At 37.3% G+C, this 17,305-nt stretch overlaps 1 protein-coding gene across 9 annotated transcripts in view; it reads right to left on the bottom strand.

Annotated features, from left to right (window-relative positions):
- WDR27 (WD repeat domain 27) overlaps nucleotides 1-17,305 on the bottom strand; it is a 347,331-nt gene that overhangs the window by 224,957 nt on the left and 105,069 nt on the right. For all 9 annotated transcript variants that reach the window (XM_077120888.1, XM_077120884.1, XM_077120890.1 and 6 more), the window contains 2 exons: nucleotides 15,186-15,319; nucleotides 862-959 (listed from right to left, as the gene is read on the bottom strand). In XM_077120888.1, coding sequence (XP_076977003.1) covers nucleotides 862-959; nucleotides 15,186-15,319 — 232 coding nt within the window. The remainder of the gene's footprint in view (nucleotides 1-861; nucleotides 960-15,185; nucleotides 15,320-17,305) is intronic.

Genomic DNA, 17,305 nt, shown 5'->3' on the forward strand with positions numbered 1-17,305 from the left:
CAAAGTTTAGGCCTGAATAATGTTATAAAAAGTATACAGAGTAGCAGTAAAAAGAGTACTAGATTCAATAAAAATAAATAATAAATCCTATGCTAATACCAAATATGCAGAAAACATAATTCAAGACTAGAATAACCAAAATGATACTTTTCTCCTAGATTTTTTTTAGCAAAAGATCTTCACATGAAAATTACATTTTACATTCTTAACTAAAATACACTAAACCTGACAATACCTTCTATCACTCTTATAAAATTTCAACTATAAAACCCTTTAATAGGATTCAACTTAGATCTATGTTTGAATAAATTAAAATTTCATAAAATTAATTCCTGAAGATTAGGAGGTCTTCCCTCTAAAGAAATTCAAATCAATGCTTTTTAATTAAAAGAAATGATGTTACGGATCAAAATTCAAAAATTAAGTTTTCGTATTTTGTTTTCTGGTCTACTGAACGTAACTGCTGTGACCTGTGCCAATCCTCTGAGCAGACGGGATTGGGTTAGCCCAAAGCTGTTCTATAACTGTTGTCAGCTCACTAGGGAAAAGGTGCTGAGTTACAGTATATTATTCAGCAAACCACAGACTAGAACGATTCATTTACATCACGCGCAACATATTACATGCTCTTACTGTACCCAGCTTTTTTTCTTTGAAGCAGTTATCACTACTGAGATTCAACAATTACATATGTAATTAATCTAAAAGACCACAAGGCCTGTGAGGAGAGGCAGTGTTGTGCCTCTAGTACCCAGCCATGCCCAGAACTTATTAGAAACTCAACAAATATTTATGCCCGGAGACTAATGTTCAGCATGTAAAAGTACTAGAATTTCATGAGAAGAGATGGTGAAAGGATACAGGAATAAAATTCATTTACTGCTGATAAACTGGTAATCTCTACTGCATTAGTCATAGAGAAGCTATGAACAGATTTGAACTTGCTCTTCTGTTTATATCTAAAAGTAAAAAAAAAAAACAGGAGATAATCAATGTTCTTGTTATCCTCTACAACAACAAAATATCCAACCTTTAAAAACTGAAAAAACTTTTATATCACTTATAACAAATAGCATACTATGAGTCATATTTTATAGTATTAAGGGAATATGTGAGTCGGCTCCTTCACTTTTCTTTAAGGAAAAACTTCAGTTTTTATTTAAGAAACTCTAGTTTTTCCTTCAGGAGAATTTCATGAAAAATAATGATTTCATTACATAATACTTCATCCCTATATATGAGAAAACACATCTTTCTCCAAATTATAAAACTATTTTGTATACCTAAGGAGACACCCAATCAGTTAGAAATAATCTGTAATTCCACTTAAACATATGTTCTCACTATTTTCTCAAGGGTATCATGACCAATTCATATTGGTTAAAGAAATGCATGGTCTTAGCAACCCTTAACAATAATTTCAAAGAGGGAAAGTAACATGCTAGCAATTCAAGGGAGGGAATGGTTGAGTAAAGGCAGCTAGAAAAGAAAGGTAAAGTAAGATGTTAGAAAAGGAGCTCAGATTCAAAGTGCGCTGGGAGAGGCCCAGGGGATGAGGGGGGCGCGCAGGAGCCCTCTGGCACTGCACCGAGGCAGGGGGTGGGCATGCAGCCGAGAGCACTGGTGACAGTTGGCTCAACTTAAATCAAAACGTCAATGAGATTATCATCTCACTCCCATCAGAATGGCCATTAAAACAGAAAACAACAGGTACTGGAGAAGATGTGGAGAAAGAGGCACACTTATCCACTATTGTTGGGAATGTAAAATGGTACAACCACTATGGAAGGCAGTTTGGTGATTCTTCAGGAAGCTAAGTATAGAATTGCCATATGATCCTACAATCCCATCTATTCAGGGGACATGAATAGATGGGATTATTTACGATAATAAATAATTATTTATTTAATTATTTACATTATTTACGATAATAAATTGTAATTTATTATTTACGATTACCATTATTATTATTATAATAATGCAGCATTATTTACGATCACCAAAGGATGGAAACAGCCCAAATGTCCATCAATGGACAACTGGCTAAACAAGCTGTGGTATATACATATGATGGAATATTATGCAGCTCTAAGACAGAATAAAGTCAAGGAGCATGTAACAATCTGGATGGATCTTGAGAACTTTATGCTGAGTGAAATAAGCCAGAAAACAAAAGGACAAATACCATGTGGTCTCATTAATATGAACTAACATTAATGAGTGAACTCGGAGAATTGAAGAACACAGGTCATCAGGAGATAGAAATAGGATAGAGACTGGGCAACTGGTGCTGAAGGAATATAGAATGTGCAACAGGACTGACTGTAAAAATTCAGAAATGGATAGCACAATATTACCTGATTGTAGCACAATAATATAAGTACACTGAATGAAGCTAAATGTGAGTATAATAGTGGGAGAAGGGCTGGGGGCACGTATGAAACCACAAGGAAAGAGAGACAATAAAGACTGGGATGGTATCACTTGGGACTGCCTAGAGTGGACAATGATGGTGATTAAATATACAAATTAAGATTTTTGCATGAGAGAGAACAAATGAACGTCAACACTTCAAGGTGTTGCAAATGGATGGTACACAGGAAAAGTACAATCAAGGCAAGCCAGGATCTATAGTCAACAGTAAAGTTGCAATATACTTCCACTGAATGTAACAAAGGCATTATGCCAAAACTGTCAACAGGTAGGGGGTATGAGGGAGGGACATGGGATTCTCTGTGGAAGAATAGGAAATACCTTCATATAGATTACAGCAATGAAGGCATGTCTAATAACTTCGGTTGGACTGTATGATGTGGGAATAAAACTGTATAAATATGAACAGAGAGGAGAAAAGGCCAAGATGGGGGCTTAGCAAGGTGAACGATTTAGTTCGTCCTCCAGAACAACTACTAAATAACCAGGAACAGCACAGAACAGCTCCAGAGAACACGTCAGTGAACGGACACACAGGATACTCCAGTCTGGACCAGCTGCAAGCCCCCACAGAACCATGAGTTCCCCTATTCATGGGGGTGGGTACCCCTCCCCCATAGGCTGCTTCCCAGAGCGGAAAGGAAAGAGACTTTACCAGCAGTAGGGGCTAAGCCCAACCAAATGACAACTGTGGAATTAATTTAAAAATTCTGACAACTAAAAATAGGCCCCCAGCTCAGGTGAACCTGGTCAGAGCAGAGGTCGCTCATTTTTGCCCCTGGCATCAAGGAGGCAGAGCTGAAGGAAAAAGAAAAAAAAAGAAAAAGAGGTTTTTCTGGTTGTGTTTCTACAAAATCTTGACTGTCTTTGGATACAGGGCAGGGCTTATCAGTATGCAACTGTCCCAGGCATGGGTAGAAACAAGCACGTTTGAGAGCATCTCTGGAGCCTGTGCCTTCCCCAGGGGATGGATGAAGCCCAACTCAGGTGGAATCCCTCACTTAAAGGCACTCAGACACCAGGGCTTGGTAATTTGAAGCCATTAAAACCAGCCTACAACCTCTCCTCTGTCTCCACCACACCCACAGCAGGGAGAGTCTGCCAAAGTTAAAGATACCACATCATCTTACGCTGGTGGGACCTGCAGGCAGACAAGCACCACATACTGGGCAGGATAAGAAAAACAGAGTCGAGAGACTTCACAGGAAAGTCTTTCAATCTGCTTGGTCTCACCCTGAGGGAAAACTGTTGCAGGTGTCTCTTTCCTCCTAAAAGGAGGACAGTTTGGTCTGGGAAAATCCAGCTGGGGTCTATCATACCTAAGTAGAACTTCCAAAGGGTGGGGAAAAAGGCAACATACAGGCAGGGCAAGAAACAAGAAAACAAGAACTGAAAAATTCTCCTCTAAAAAACAAAATCTAAGCTAGAGGTCCAGAAAAAGCTGAGCTGAATGTCGAAGAACAGACAGAAAACAAATTCATCCAGCAAGAAAACCCTAGGTAAAAGAAGTGAAAATAATGTCCAGAATAAACTAATTAAGGTAATTAAATGCCTAGAAGCCAGCAAAAAATAACAAATCACAGTAGGAAAACTGAAGATATGGCCCAGTCAAAGGAACAAACGAACAACTCAAATGCAATACAGGACTTGAAACAATTAATTCAGAATATACAAACAGACATGGAAAATCTCATCAAAAATCAAATCAATGGATTGAGGGAAGATGTAAAGAAGGCAAGGAATGAACAAAAAGAATAGAAAGTCTGAAAAAACAAATCACAGAACTTATGGGAATGAAAGGCACAGCAGAAGAGATGAAAAAAACAATGGAAAACTACAATGTCAGATTTCAAGAGGCAGTAGATAGGATTAGTGAACTGGAGGATGCAACATTTGAAATCTGACAGGCAAAAGAAAATACGAGGAAAAGAATGGAAAAATATGAGCATGGACTCAGGGAATTGAATGACAATATAAAGCGCACGAATATACGTGTTCTGGGTGTCCCAGAAAGAGAAGAGAAGGGAAAAGGAGGAGAAAAACTAATGGAGGAAATTATCACTGAAAATTTCCCAATTCTTATGAAAGACTGAAAATTACAGATCCAAGAAGTGCAGCATACCCGAAAGAGAATAGATCGAAATAGACGTACTCCAAGACACTTACTAATCAGAATGTCAGAAGTCAAAGAGAAAGAGAATCTTGAAAGCAGCAAGAAAAAAGCAATCCATCATGTATAAGGGAAGCCAAATAAGACTATGCATAGATTTCTCAGTAGAAACCATGGAAGCAAGAAGACAGCAGAATGATATATTTAAATTACTAAAAGAGAAAAACTGCCAACCAAGAATTCTATATCCACCAAAACTGTCCTTCAAAAATGAGGGGGAAATTAAAACATTTTCAGGCAAAAAAAATCACTGAGAGAATTTGTGACCAAGAGACCAGCTCTGCAAGAAATACTAAAGGGAGCACTAGAGACAGATACAAAAAGACAGAAGAGAGAGGTGTGGAGAAGAGTGTAGAAAGGAAGACTATGAGTAAAGGTAAAAAGAAGGAAAAGTAGATATGACATATAAAATCCAAAAGGCAAAATGGTAAAAGAAAGTACTACCCATACAGTAATAACACTAAATGTTAATGGATTAAACAACCCAAGCAAAACACATACACTGGCAGAATGGATTAAAAAACAGGACCCAGGGACTTCTGGGTCAAGATGGCGGCTTAACAACGTGCACATTTTAATTCGTCCTCCAGAACAACTACTAAATAACCAGAAACAGTACAGAACAGCTCCTGAGGCCACATCAGTGACCAGACACACAGCGTACCCCAGTCTGGACCAGCTGGACTGGCTGCAAGCACCCCCAGAACTGTGAGTTCCCAAAGTTGCGGTGGCAGGTGCCCCTCCCACACAGGCCGCTTCCCAGAGGGGAAAGGAAAGGACTTTACCAGCAGCAGGGACTGGGCACAATCAAACGTCAATTATGGAACTAATTAACAAATTCTGACTACTAAAAATAGGCCCCCACCTTAGGTGAACCTGATCAAAGCAGAGGTTGCTCATTTTTGCCCCGGCGCCAAGGGGGCAGGACTGACAGAAAAAGGGGGAAAAAAAGAGAAAGAAACAGAGGGTTTTCCAGCGGTGTATCTACAAAGGCTTGACTGCCTCTGGATACAGCGGCAGGACTTTTCAGGCTGCAACTGCCCCAGGCATAGGCATAAGTGAGCTCTTTTGGGGGCTTATCTGGAGCCTATGCCTTCCTCAGGGGAGGGTTGAAGCCCCACTCAGGTGGAATCTCTCCACCAAGGAATTCAGACAATAGGGATTGATAATTTGAAGCCATTAAAACCAGCTTACAACCTCTCCTCTGTCTCCAGCACGCCCCCAGCAGGGAGAGTCTGCCAAAGTTAAAGGTACCGCATGATCTTATGCTGGTGGGACCTGCAGTCAGACAAGCGCCACATACTGGGCAGGATAAGAAAAACAGAGTCCAGAGACTTCACAGGAAAGTCTTTCAACCTGCTGGGTCTCACCCTCAGGGAAAACCGACGCAGGTGACTCTTTCCTTCTGATAGGAGGCCAGTTTGGTCTGGGAAAATCTGGCTGGGGTCCATAATATCTAAGTAGACCCTCCTAAGTGTGTGTGGGGGAAAGGTACCCCGCAAGCAGGGGAAGAAACAAGAAAACAAGAACTGAAAAATTCTCCTCTGTTAAACAAAACTGTTAAACAAAACAAAAGCTAAAGGTCCAGATAAAGCTGAACAGAATGTCAAAGAACAGATAGACAACAAATTCATCCAGCAAGAAAATCCTAGATAAAAGAAGTGAAAGCAACCTCCAGAATAAACTAACTAAGGTAATTAAATGCCTAGATGGCCAGCAAAAAATAACAAATCACACCAGGAAAATTGAAGATATGGCCCAATCAAAGGAACAAACCAATAGTTCAAACGAGATAGAAGAGATGAAACAACTATTTCAGAATGTACGAAAAGACATGGAAGACCTCATCAAAAACCAAATCAGTGAATTGAGGGAGGATGTAAAGAGGCAAGGAAAGAAGAAAAAGAAAAAACTGACAGTCTGAAAAAACAAATCACAGAACTTATGGGAATGAAAGACACAGTAGAAGAGATGAAAAAAACAATGGAAACCTACAATGGTAGATTTTGAGACAGAACATAGGATTAATGAACTGGAGGATGGAACATCTGAAATACAACAAGAAACAGAAACTATAGGGAAAAAAATGGAAAAACATGAGCAGGGACTCAGGGAATTGAAAGACAATATGAAGCACATGAATATACGTGTTGGGGGTATCCCAGAAGGAGAAGAGAAGGGAAAAGGAGGAGAAAAACTAATGGAGGAAATTAGCACTGAAAATTTCCCAACTCTTATGAAAGACTTAAAATTACAGATCCAAGAAGTGCAGCGTACCCCAAAGAGAATAGATCCAAATAGACATACTCCAAGACATGTAATAATGAGAATGTCAGAGGTCAAAGAGAAAGAGAAGATCTTGAAAGCAGCAAGAGAAAAGCAATCCATTACATACAAGGGAAGCCCAATAAGACTATGCGCAGATCTCTCAGCAGAAACCATGGAGGAGAGAAGACAGTGGGATAATATATTTAAATTATTAAAAGAGAAAAACTGCCAACCAAGACTTCTATATCCAGCAAAACTGTCCTTCAAAAATGAGGGAGAAATTAAAACATTTTCAGACAAAAAAATCACTGAGAGAATTTGTGACCAAGAGACCCACTAAAGGGAACACTAGAGACAGATAGAAGACAGAAGAGAGAGGTGTGGAGAAGAGTGTAGAAAGGAAGACTATGAGTAAAGGTAAAAACAAGGAAAATTAGATATGACATATAAAATCCAGAAGGCAAAATAGCAGAAGAAAGTACTACCCATGCAGTAATAACACTGAATGTTAATGGATTAAACTCTCCAATCAAAAGACACAGTCTGGCAGAATGGATTAAAAAAACAGGACCCATCTATATGCTGTCTCTACTCAAAGGACACGAGGCCAAGGACACAAATGGACATTTACACACCAATGTTTATAGCAGCATTATTAACAATTACCAAGATATGGAAACAGCCAAAATGTCCAATCAACAGACAGTTGGCTAAACAAACTGTGACATTTACATAAGATGGAATATTATGCAGCTGTAAGACAGAATAAAGTTATGAAGTATGTAACAACATGCATAGACCTTAAGGACATTATGCTGAGTGTGATTAGCCAGAAACAAAAGGACAAATACTGTACTGTCTCACTGATATGAACTGACATTAGTGAATACACTTGGAATATTTCCTTCGTAACAGAGACCAACAGGAGATAGAAATAGGATAAGATATTGGGTAATTGGAGCTGAAGGGATACAGATTGTGCAACAGGACTGAATATAAAAACTCAGAAATAGACAGCACAATATTACCTAACTGTAATACAATTATGTTAAAACACTGAATGAAGCTGCGTATGAGAATGATAGAGGGAGGAGGGCTGGGGCATAAAAGAAATCACAAAGAAAGATAGACAATAAAGATTGAGATGGTGTAATCTAGGAATGCCTGGAGTGTATAATGATAGTGACTAAATGTACAAATTTAAAAAACGTTTTTGCATGAGGAAGAACAAAAGAATGTCATTACTGCAGTGTGCTGAAAATAGATGGTAATTAATATTTTAAAATTTCAACTAATGTGTGAGACTAAAGCAAAAAATGTTTATTTGGGACGAATCTATACTTTGACTAGTGCATCTCCTAATATAACTTATGTAGATAGTTGATTGAACACCTTAAGTACATTGAACTTTATATAGGACGTGAGATTTTGTTGGTTTGTCCAGGTGATATCCTGATGAATCCCAGAGTGATTTGATCAGTGAGTGGAAAAGTATTTGCAAAGTACCCTTCAGGGAATGGTGACAACAGGGGAAAATGCAACTTCCCCAAGTTGAATTCTTGATATTCTCACAAGCAGTGTGGACAACCAAAGCTATAGGCTGAGCCCCCAGTCTTGGGGTTTGTTCATATGAAACTTAACCACACAGGGGATAGGTCAAGCCTACTTAAAATTAAGCCTAAGAGTCACCCTCAAGAGAACCTCTTTTGTTGCTCAGATGTGGCCTCTCTCCAGCCAACACAGCAAGCAGACTCACCACCCTCCCCCTGTCTATGTGGGACATGACTAACAGGGGTGTGGATCTTCCTGGCAGCGTGGGACAGAAATTCCAGAATGAGCTGAGATTCAGCATCAAGGGATTGAGAAAAACTCTAGAATGAGCTGAGACCCAGCATCAAGGGATTGAGAAAACCTTCTCAACCAAAAGGGGCAAGAGTGAAATGAAACAAAGTGTCAATGACTGAGAGACTCCAAACAGAGTCGAAAGGTTATCCTGGAGGTTATTCTTATACATAAAGTAGATATATCACCTTGTTATCCAAGTTGTAATGGAGAGGCTGGAGGGAACTGCCTGAAAATGTAGAGCTGTGTTCCAATAGCCATGTTTCTTGATTATGATTGTATAATGATACAGCTTTCACAATGTGACTGTGTGATTGTTAAAACCTTGTGTCTGATGCTCCTTTTATCTACCTTGTCAACAGATGAGAGGAACATATGGAATAAAAATAAATAATAGGGGGAACAAATGTAAAAATAGATTTAGTTTGAAAAGCTAGTGATCAATGAAAGGGATTAGTAAGGGGTATGGCCTGTAAAATTTTTTTTTTTCTGTTTGTTATATTTTTCTGTGTTTATTTCTTTTTCTGAACTGATGCTAATGTTTGGGAAATGATTATCATGATGAATATGCAACTATGTAATGACATTGTGAATTGCTGAGTGTATGTGTTGGGAATGTTTCTGTTTCTTGTAATTTTTTTAATTAATAGAAAATTAAATTTAAAAAAGCAAAATAAAAAAACAGGACCCATCTATATGTGTCTATAGGAAACACATCTTAGACCCAAGGATAAACACAGGTTGAAAGTGAAAGGTTGGGAAAAGATATTTAATACAAGTAACAATCAGAAAAGAGTAACTATACTAATATCAAACAAATTAGACTTCAAATGTAAAACAGTTAAAATAGACAAAGAAGTGTACTATGAATTAATAAAAGGAACAATTCAACAAGAAGGCATTACAATCATGAATATTTATGCGCAGAGCCAGAATGCTCCAAAATACATGTGGCAAACACTAAAAACAGAAATACACACATCTACCATAGTAGTTGGAGACTTGAATTCACCACTCTCATCACTGGGCAGAACATCTAGACAGAGGATCAATAAAGAAACAGAGAATTTCAATAATACAATAAATGAGCTAGACTAAACGGACATTTAGAGAACATTACACCCCACAACAGCAGGATACACCTTTTTCTCAAGTGCTCATGGATCATTCTCAAGGATAGACAATACACTGGGTCACAAAGTCTCAACAAATTTAAAAAGATTGAAATCATACAAAACACTTTCTCAGATAATAAAGGAATGAAGTTGGAAATCAATAATAGGCAGTGCCAGAAAATTCACAAATATGTGGAGGCTCAACAACACACTCTTAAACAGCCAGTGGGTTAAGGAAGAAATTACAAGAGAAATCAGTAAATATCTCGAGGCAAATGAAAATGAAAATACAACATATCAAAACTTATGGGATGCAGCAAAGGCAGTGCTAAGAGGGAAATTTATTGGCCTAAATGCTTACATCAAAAAAGAAGGGCAAAAAATTAAGGAATTAACTGTCCACTTGGAAGAAGTAGAGAAATAACAGTAAACTAACCCCAAAGCAAGCAAAAGGAAAGAATTAATGAAGATTAGAGCAGAAATAAATGAAACTGAGAACATAAAAAAATTGAGAAAATCAACAAAACCAGAAGCTGGTTCTATGAGAAAATCAATAGGATTATGGGCCCTCAGCAAGACTGACAAAAAGAAGAGAGAGGATGCAAATAAATAAGATCAGAAATGGAAGAAGAGACATAACCACTGACCCCACAGATATAAAGGAAGTAATGACAAGATACTATGAACAACTTTATGCTAATAAATACAAAAATGTAGATGAAATGGACAGCTTCCCAGAAAGGCATGAACAACCAACTTTGACTCAAGAAGAAACAGACAACCTCAACAAACCAATCACACGTAATGAAATTGAATCAGTCATTAAGAAACTCCACAAAAAGAAAAGTCCAGGACCAGACGCTTCACATGTGAATTCTACCAAACATTCCAGAAAGAAATAGTACCAATCCTGCTCAAACTCTTCAAAAAAAATTGAAGAGGAGGTAAAGCTACCTAACTCACTCTACAAAGCCAACATCACCCTCATACAAAAGCCAGACAAAGATATTACAAAAAAAGAAAACTACAGACCAATCTCTCTAATGAATATAGACACAAAAATCCTCAACAAAATTCTAGCAAATTGAATCCAGCAACGCATTAAAAAATTATAAATCATGATCAAGTGGATTCACCCCAGGTATGCAAGGATGGTCCAACATAAGGAAATCAATTAATGTAATACACCGTATCAACAAATCAAAGCAGAAAAACCACATGATTGATGCAGAAAAGGCATTTGACAAAATTCAACATCCTTTCCTGTTGAAAACACTTCAAAGGATAGGAAAAGAAGGGAACTTCCTCAACATGATAAAGAGAACATATGAAAAACCCACAGCTAACATCATCCTCAATGGGGAAAAACTGAAATCGTTTCCCCTAAGATCAGGAACAAGACAAAGATGTCCACTATCATCATTGTTATTCAACACTGTGTTGGAAGTTCTAGCCAGAGCAATCAGACAAGAAAAAGAAATACAAGGCATCAAAATTGGAAAGGAAGAAGTAAAACTCTCACTGTTTGCAGATGATATGATACTATATGTTGAAAACGCCAAAAAATCCACAGCAAAACTACTAGAGCTAATAAATGAGTACAGCAAAGTGGCAGGTTACAAGATCAACACTCAAAAACCTGTATAGTGTTTTCTATACACTAGTAATGTTTCTACACACTAGTAATGCAGTGTTTCTATACACTAGTAATGAACAATCTGAGGGGGAAAGCAAGGTAAGAATTCCATTTACAATCGCAACCAAAAGAATAAAATATTTAGGAATAAATTTAACTCAAGAGACAAAAGACCTATACAAAGGAAACTATAAGAAATTGTTAAAAGAAATCACAGAAGACCTAAATAGATGGGAAGGCATACCATGTTCAGGGATTGGAAGAATAAATATAGTTAACATGTCAATTCTACCTAAATTGATTTGCAGATTCAATGCAATACCAATTAAAATCCCAACAACTTACTTTTCAGAAATAGAAAAACCAATAACCAAATTTATCCAGAAGGGCAAGGTGGTCCAAATAGTCAAAAGTATCCTGAGGGAAAAAGAAATTAAGTCGGAGGTCTCACTCTGCCTGACCTTAAAGCACATTATGAAGCTACAGTGATCAAAACAGCATGGTACTGGCATAAAGACAGATATTAACCAATGGTATAGAACAGAGTGTTCAGACATAGGCCCTCTCATCTATGGACAATATTGATAAGATATCAAAGCTCATTTGATAAGGCAGTGAAGCCAACTCACCTGGGACAGAACAGTCTCTTCAATAAATGATGCTCAGAGAACTGGATATCCATATGCAAAAGAATGAAAGAGGACCCATATCTCACACCCTATAGAAAAGTTAACTCAAAATGGATCAAAGACCTAAACATTAGGTCTAAGTCCATAAAACTGTTAGAAGAAAATGTAGGGAAATAGCTTATAAATCTTATACTTGTCGGCAGTTTTATAGACCTTACACCCAAAGCAAGAGCACTGAAGAAATAAATAAATAAATGGGAACTCCTCAAAATCAAACACTTTTGCGCATCAAAGAACTTCATCAAGAAAGTAAAAAGAAAAAAAACAAAAACAGAAAGTAAAAAGACAACCTATACAATGGGAGACAATATTTGGAAACGACATATCAGATAAAGGTCTAGTATCCAGAATGTATAAAGAGGTTATTCAACTCAACAACAAAAAGACAGCCAATCCAATTACAAAATGGGAAAAAGACTTGAACAGACACTTCTCACAGGAGGAAATACAAATGGCCAAAAGACACATGAAGAGATGCTCAACTTCCCTGGCCATTATAGAAATGGAAATCAAAACTACAATGAGATATCATCTCACACCCACAGAATGGCCATTATCAATAAAACAGAAAACGACAAGTGCTGTAGAGGATGTGGAGAAAGAGGCACACTTATTCACTGTTGGTGGGAATGTCAAATTGTACAACCACTGTGGAAGGCAGTCTGGTGGTTCCTCAAAAAGCTGAATATAGAACTGCCATATGATCAGGCAATACCATTGCTAGGTATCTACTCAAAGGACATAAAGGCAAGGACACAAACGGACATTTGCACACCAATGTTTATAGCAGCATTATTTACAATTGCAAAGAGATGGAAATAGCCAAAATGTCCATCAACAGAAGAGTGGCTAAGCAAGCTTTGGTATATACATATGATGGGATATTATGCAGCTGTAAGACAGAATAAAGTTATGAAGTATGTAACAACATGGATGGACCTTGAGAACATCATGCTGAGTGTGATTAGCCAAAAACAAAAGGACAAATACTGTATGGTCTCACTGATATGAACTGACATTAGTGAATAAACTTGGAATATTTCGTTGGTAACAGAGACCATCAGGAGATAGAAACAGGGTAAGTAAGATATTGGGTAATTGGAGCTGAAGGGATACAGATTATGCAACAGTACTGAATATAAAAACTCAGAAATGGACAGCACAATACTACCTAACTCTAATACAATTATGTTAAAACATTGAATAAAGCTGAATGTGAGAATAATAGAGGGAGGAGAGCTGAGAGCATAAATGAAACCAGAAAGAAAGATAGATGATAAAGATGGAGATGGTATAATCTATGAATGTCTAGAGTATATAATGATAGTGACTAAATGTACAAATTTAAAAAACGTTTTTGCATGAGGAAGAACAAAGGAATGTCATTACTGCAGGGTGCTGAAAATAGATGGTAATTAATATTTTTAAATTTCAACTTATGTGTGAGACTAAAGCAAAAAATGTTTATTTGGTACAAAATTTATATTTTGACTACTGCATTTCCTAATATAACTTATGTAGATAGTTTGATTGAACACCGTAAGTACTTGGAACTTTGGGTAGGACATGAGATTTTGTTGGTTTGTCCAGAGTGATGCCCCAATGAATCCCAGAGTGATTTGATCAGTGAGTGGAAAAGTATTTGCAAAGTACCCTTCAGGGAATGGTGACAACGGGGAGAAATTCAACTTCCCCAAGTTGAATTCCTGATATTTTCACAAGCAGTATGGACAACCATAGCTACAGACTGAGCCCCCAGTCTTGGGGTTTGTTCATATGAAACTTAACCCCACAAAGGATACATCAAGCCTACTTAAAAATAGCCTAACAGTCACCCCCAAGAGAGCCTCTTTTGTTGCTCAGATGTGGCCTCTCTCTCCAGCCAATACAACAAGCAAACTCATCACCCTCCCCCGCCTACGTGGGACATGACTCCTAGGAGTGCGGACGTTCCTGGCAATGTGAGACAGAAATCCTAGAATGAGCTGAGACTCAGTGTCAAGGGATTGAGAAAACCTTCTCGACCAAAAGGGGGAAGAGTGAAATGAGACAAAGTGTCAATGGCTGAGACTTTCCAAACAGAGTCGAGAGGTTATCCTGGAGGTTATTCTTATGCATTAAGTAGATATCACCTTGTTATCCAAGTTGTAATGGAGAGGCTGCAGGGAACTGCCTGAAAATGTAGAGCTGTGTTCCAGTAGTCATTTTTCTTGAGTATGACTGAATGATGATATAGCTTTCACAATGTGACTGTGTGATTGTGAAAACCTTGTGTCTGATACTCCTTTTATCTACCTTGTCAACAGATGAGTAGAACATATGGAATAAAAATAAATAATAGGGGGAACAAATGTTAAAATAAATTTAGTTTGAAATGCTAGTGATCAATGAAAGGGAAGGGTTGGGGTATGGTACATATAAATTGTTTTTCTGTTTCTATTTTATTTCTTTTTCTGAATAGATGCAAATGTTCCAAGAAATGATTATGATGATGAATATGCAACTATGTGATGATACTGTGAATTACTGATTATATATATAGAAAGGAATGATCAAAATAGGAATGTCTGCGTTAGGTGTTTTTTGATATTTAAAATAAATAAATAAATAATTAAATATATATATATATATTATTCCCAGAATAAATGTTTCATAATATAACATTTTTGTTACAGCTATTAACTGTCCCAGATATCATCCGATGAACAGAGTGCAGGACCAAGGCAACAATTCAAGTTTCTAAGACACCCAGTGACAACATCCCCCGGTACATCACACCAAAGGCCCTAAGTGTGGTAATATAGGGATAAGGAAGACACTGCTAACCTTCAAGATTTAGCAAAAAAAAAAAAACCCTCTAAAACATGTCAAAACAGGGTTATTCAGCTTCCACCAGTAGTCTGGTTGACGTGATGACTAAATTTTGGATACCATTTTTAAACGTAAACCCTTTTTCTATATTTCATTCATTATGGAAACAATGCTTCCTTTAACCACAGAAAGGAAAATGCACAGGAGTGGTATTTACCTACCTTTTTATCTCATCTTTGCAAGTGTCAATATGATACTTTAGTAGTTGAAATTCAGGGCCAGAAGATAATAAGATAAAAGAATCTATATAATAAAACTGTGCAAACTGTATAGGCTTAGAAAACACGTCTTTGCCCTGCAAGGTAAATACAAGTAATTATTGCCAACATAATAAATGTTATTTAAAAATACAATTGTTCTAAATACGAAGTTCTTCCATCTTAACATTCAACATCAATTTATTCTAAATACGTGAATCTAGTTTTCTAGAGCTGATTCAAACTTTGGTTTCTTCTTACTGACTACTTCTGAAAGATGTTATATAATTAAAAATTTACAGTAACATGAGTATTTTAAATTCAGACATTTAAAACTTTAAAACAAAAAAATATTGCAACTGTGCAATAAACGTAGCAAGTAGCAAGGATCTAATTAAAACCAAAATTCAATACATATTAGTGTTTTAAAACATAGCTCTGACTGCTCTTGTGAAGCTTATATGTAGCAGAGATTAGCCTACCTATAGGCATGCCTAAGAGTTACTTCTGGAGGACTTCTGCTGTTACTCAGATGTGGCCTTTCTCTCTCTAAGCCCAACTCTGCAAGTGAAGTCACTGCCCTCCCCACTATGAGAGACATGACATCCAGGAGTGAAAGTCTCCCTGGTGGCATGAGAGATGACTTCCAGGGATGAGCCTGGCCCCAGCACCACGGGATCAACAATGCCAAACTGACCAAAAGGTGGAAAAGAAGAGTAACAAATAAGGTAGCAGTGGCTGAGAGTTCAAATAGAGTTGAGAGGCTACTCTCACACAAGCTTCAATTAGACATTACTACCTATCACAACTTGCCAAACCCCAACCAAAACCATTCCAACCAATCCTAAAGAACATCTAGAGCAATATATAAGATTCTACAAAGGTTCCATGCATTAGGGTAGCTACAACCTCCAGATGGGTCCTGGACCAGGTAAGTGCTGAAGCCTAGAGAGGCCAGCCTCTCCAGAACATCAGATAGTTCCAGCTATCTACCCCTTATTAATAACAGCCCTTCCAACATGAAAAAATTATCTACCCTAAAGAGTGGGAAAAAGATCAAAGGAGAAGGTGGAGTTATACAGAGAAGGTAGGGCTTAACAAACAAGTATGACTGCTGAATCATTAGATTGATAGTTATTTTAGTCTCCATTATCTCAGAGCAGCTAGAAGTAAAAACCTAAAATTGTGGAATTTTAACCCATACCAAACTCTGAAATCTGTTCTACAACTAATTGTTGTGATGTGCTTTGAAATTTATTGCTTTTTTGTATATGTATTTTTCACAAAAAAAGAAAAAAGTAATAATAAAAACATATATATATATATTCCTTCCAGCCTCCCATGTTCTGGAGCAGCTAGAAAGAAACATCTGAGATGAAGGCTTGGTGGCCCATAACAAACTCTGGGATCTGTCCCGTAACTACTTGTGAAAAGAGTACTTTGAAAACTATTGCTTTTTTCTTTGTGCTTTGTATATAAGTTATATTATACAATAAAAAGTTAAAAAAAGAAGCATAGGTCTGAGATATCTACTCTCAAATTTATTTTGCAAATGGAAGTTGAGAATATTAACAACCCTAAATGGTTGTAATATTAACAAACAAATGGTTCCTGCTGGGGATGTTGGCAAATGCTTCACCCCTACACTGCCCTTTCTCTTTAGATTTCCTGGCATTCAAACCCCACTGAAAATATATGCTAATGCCTTTGACGGTCTCACTTCTTATGTGTAATGTCCTTCCTTTTCAATTCATCAGTTCCTGATTCCATGGTTTCCTATTTTCTCTTCTGCTTTCCCTGTCCAGTTCTCTCCCCTCTAAGTCTATTCCAAAGTGGTCTTCTATCTGTCCATTTTATGTGTCATTTTTTTCACCCAAAAAGATACTTCCGGCACATAATACTCTCTTGGATGCAACTACAAAATCACACTGAATTAATATTTTAAATTATTCAAGTGTTAGCATTCATCTTATTACCATTTTTAGATCATAACACATATGAGGACATATTTATAAGTGTGAAGTGTGTGTGCGTACTACATCTATATATTGCACATTATGCATGTGAACATGTTATATTTACTG

The sequence above is a fragment of the Tamandua tetradactyla genome, chromosome 11 (genome assembly GCF_023851605.1).
Source record: "Tamandua tetradactyla isolate mTamTet1 chromosome 11, mTamTet1.pri, whole genome shotgun sequence".
Taxonomy (NCBI): Eukaryota; Metazoa; Chordata; class Mammalia; order Pilosa; family Myrmecophagidae; genus Tamandua; species Tamandua tetradactyla.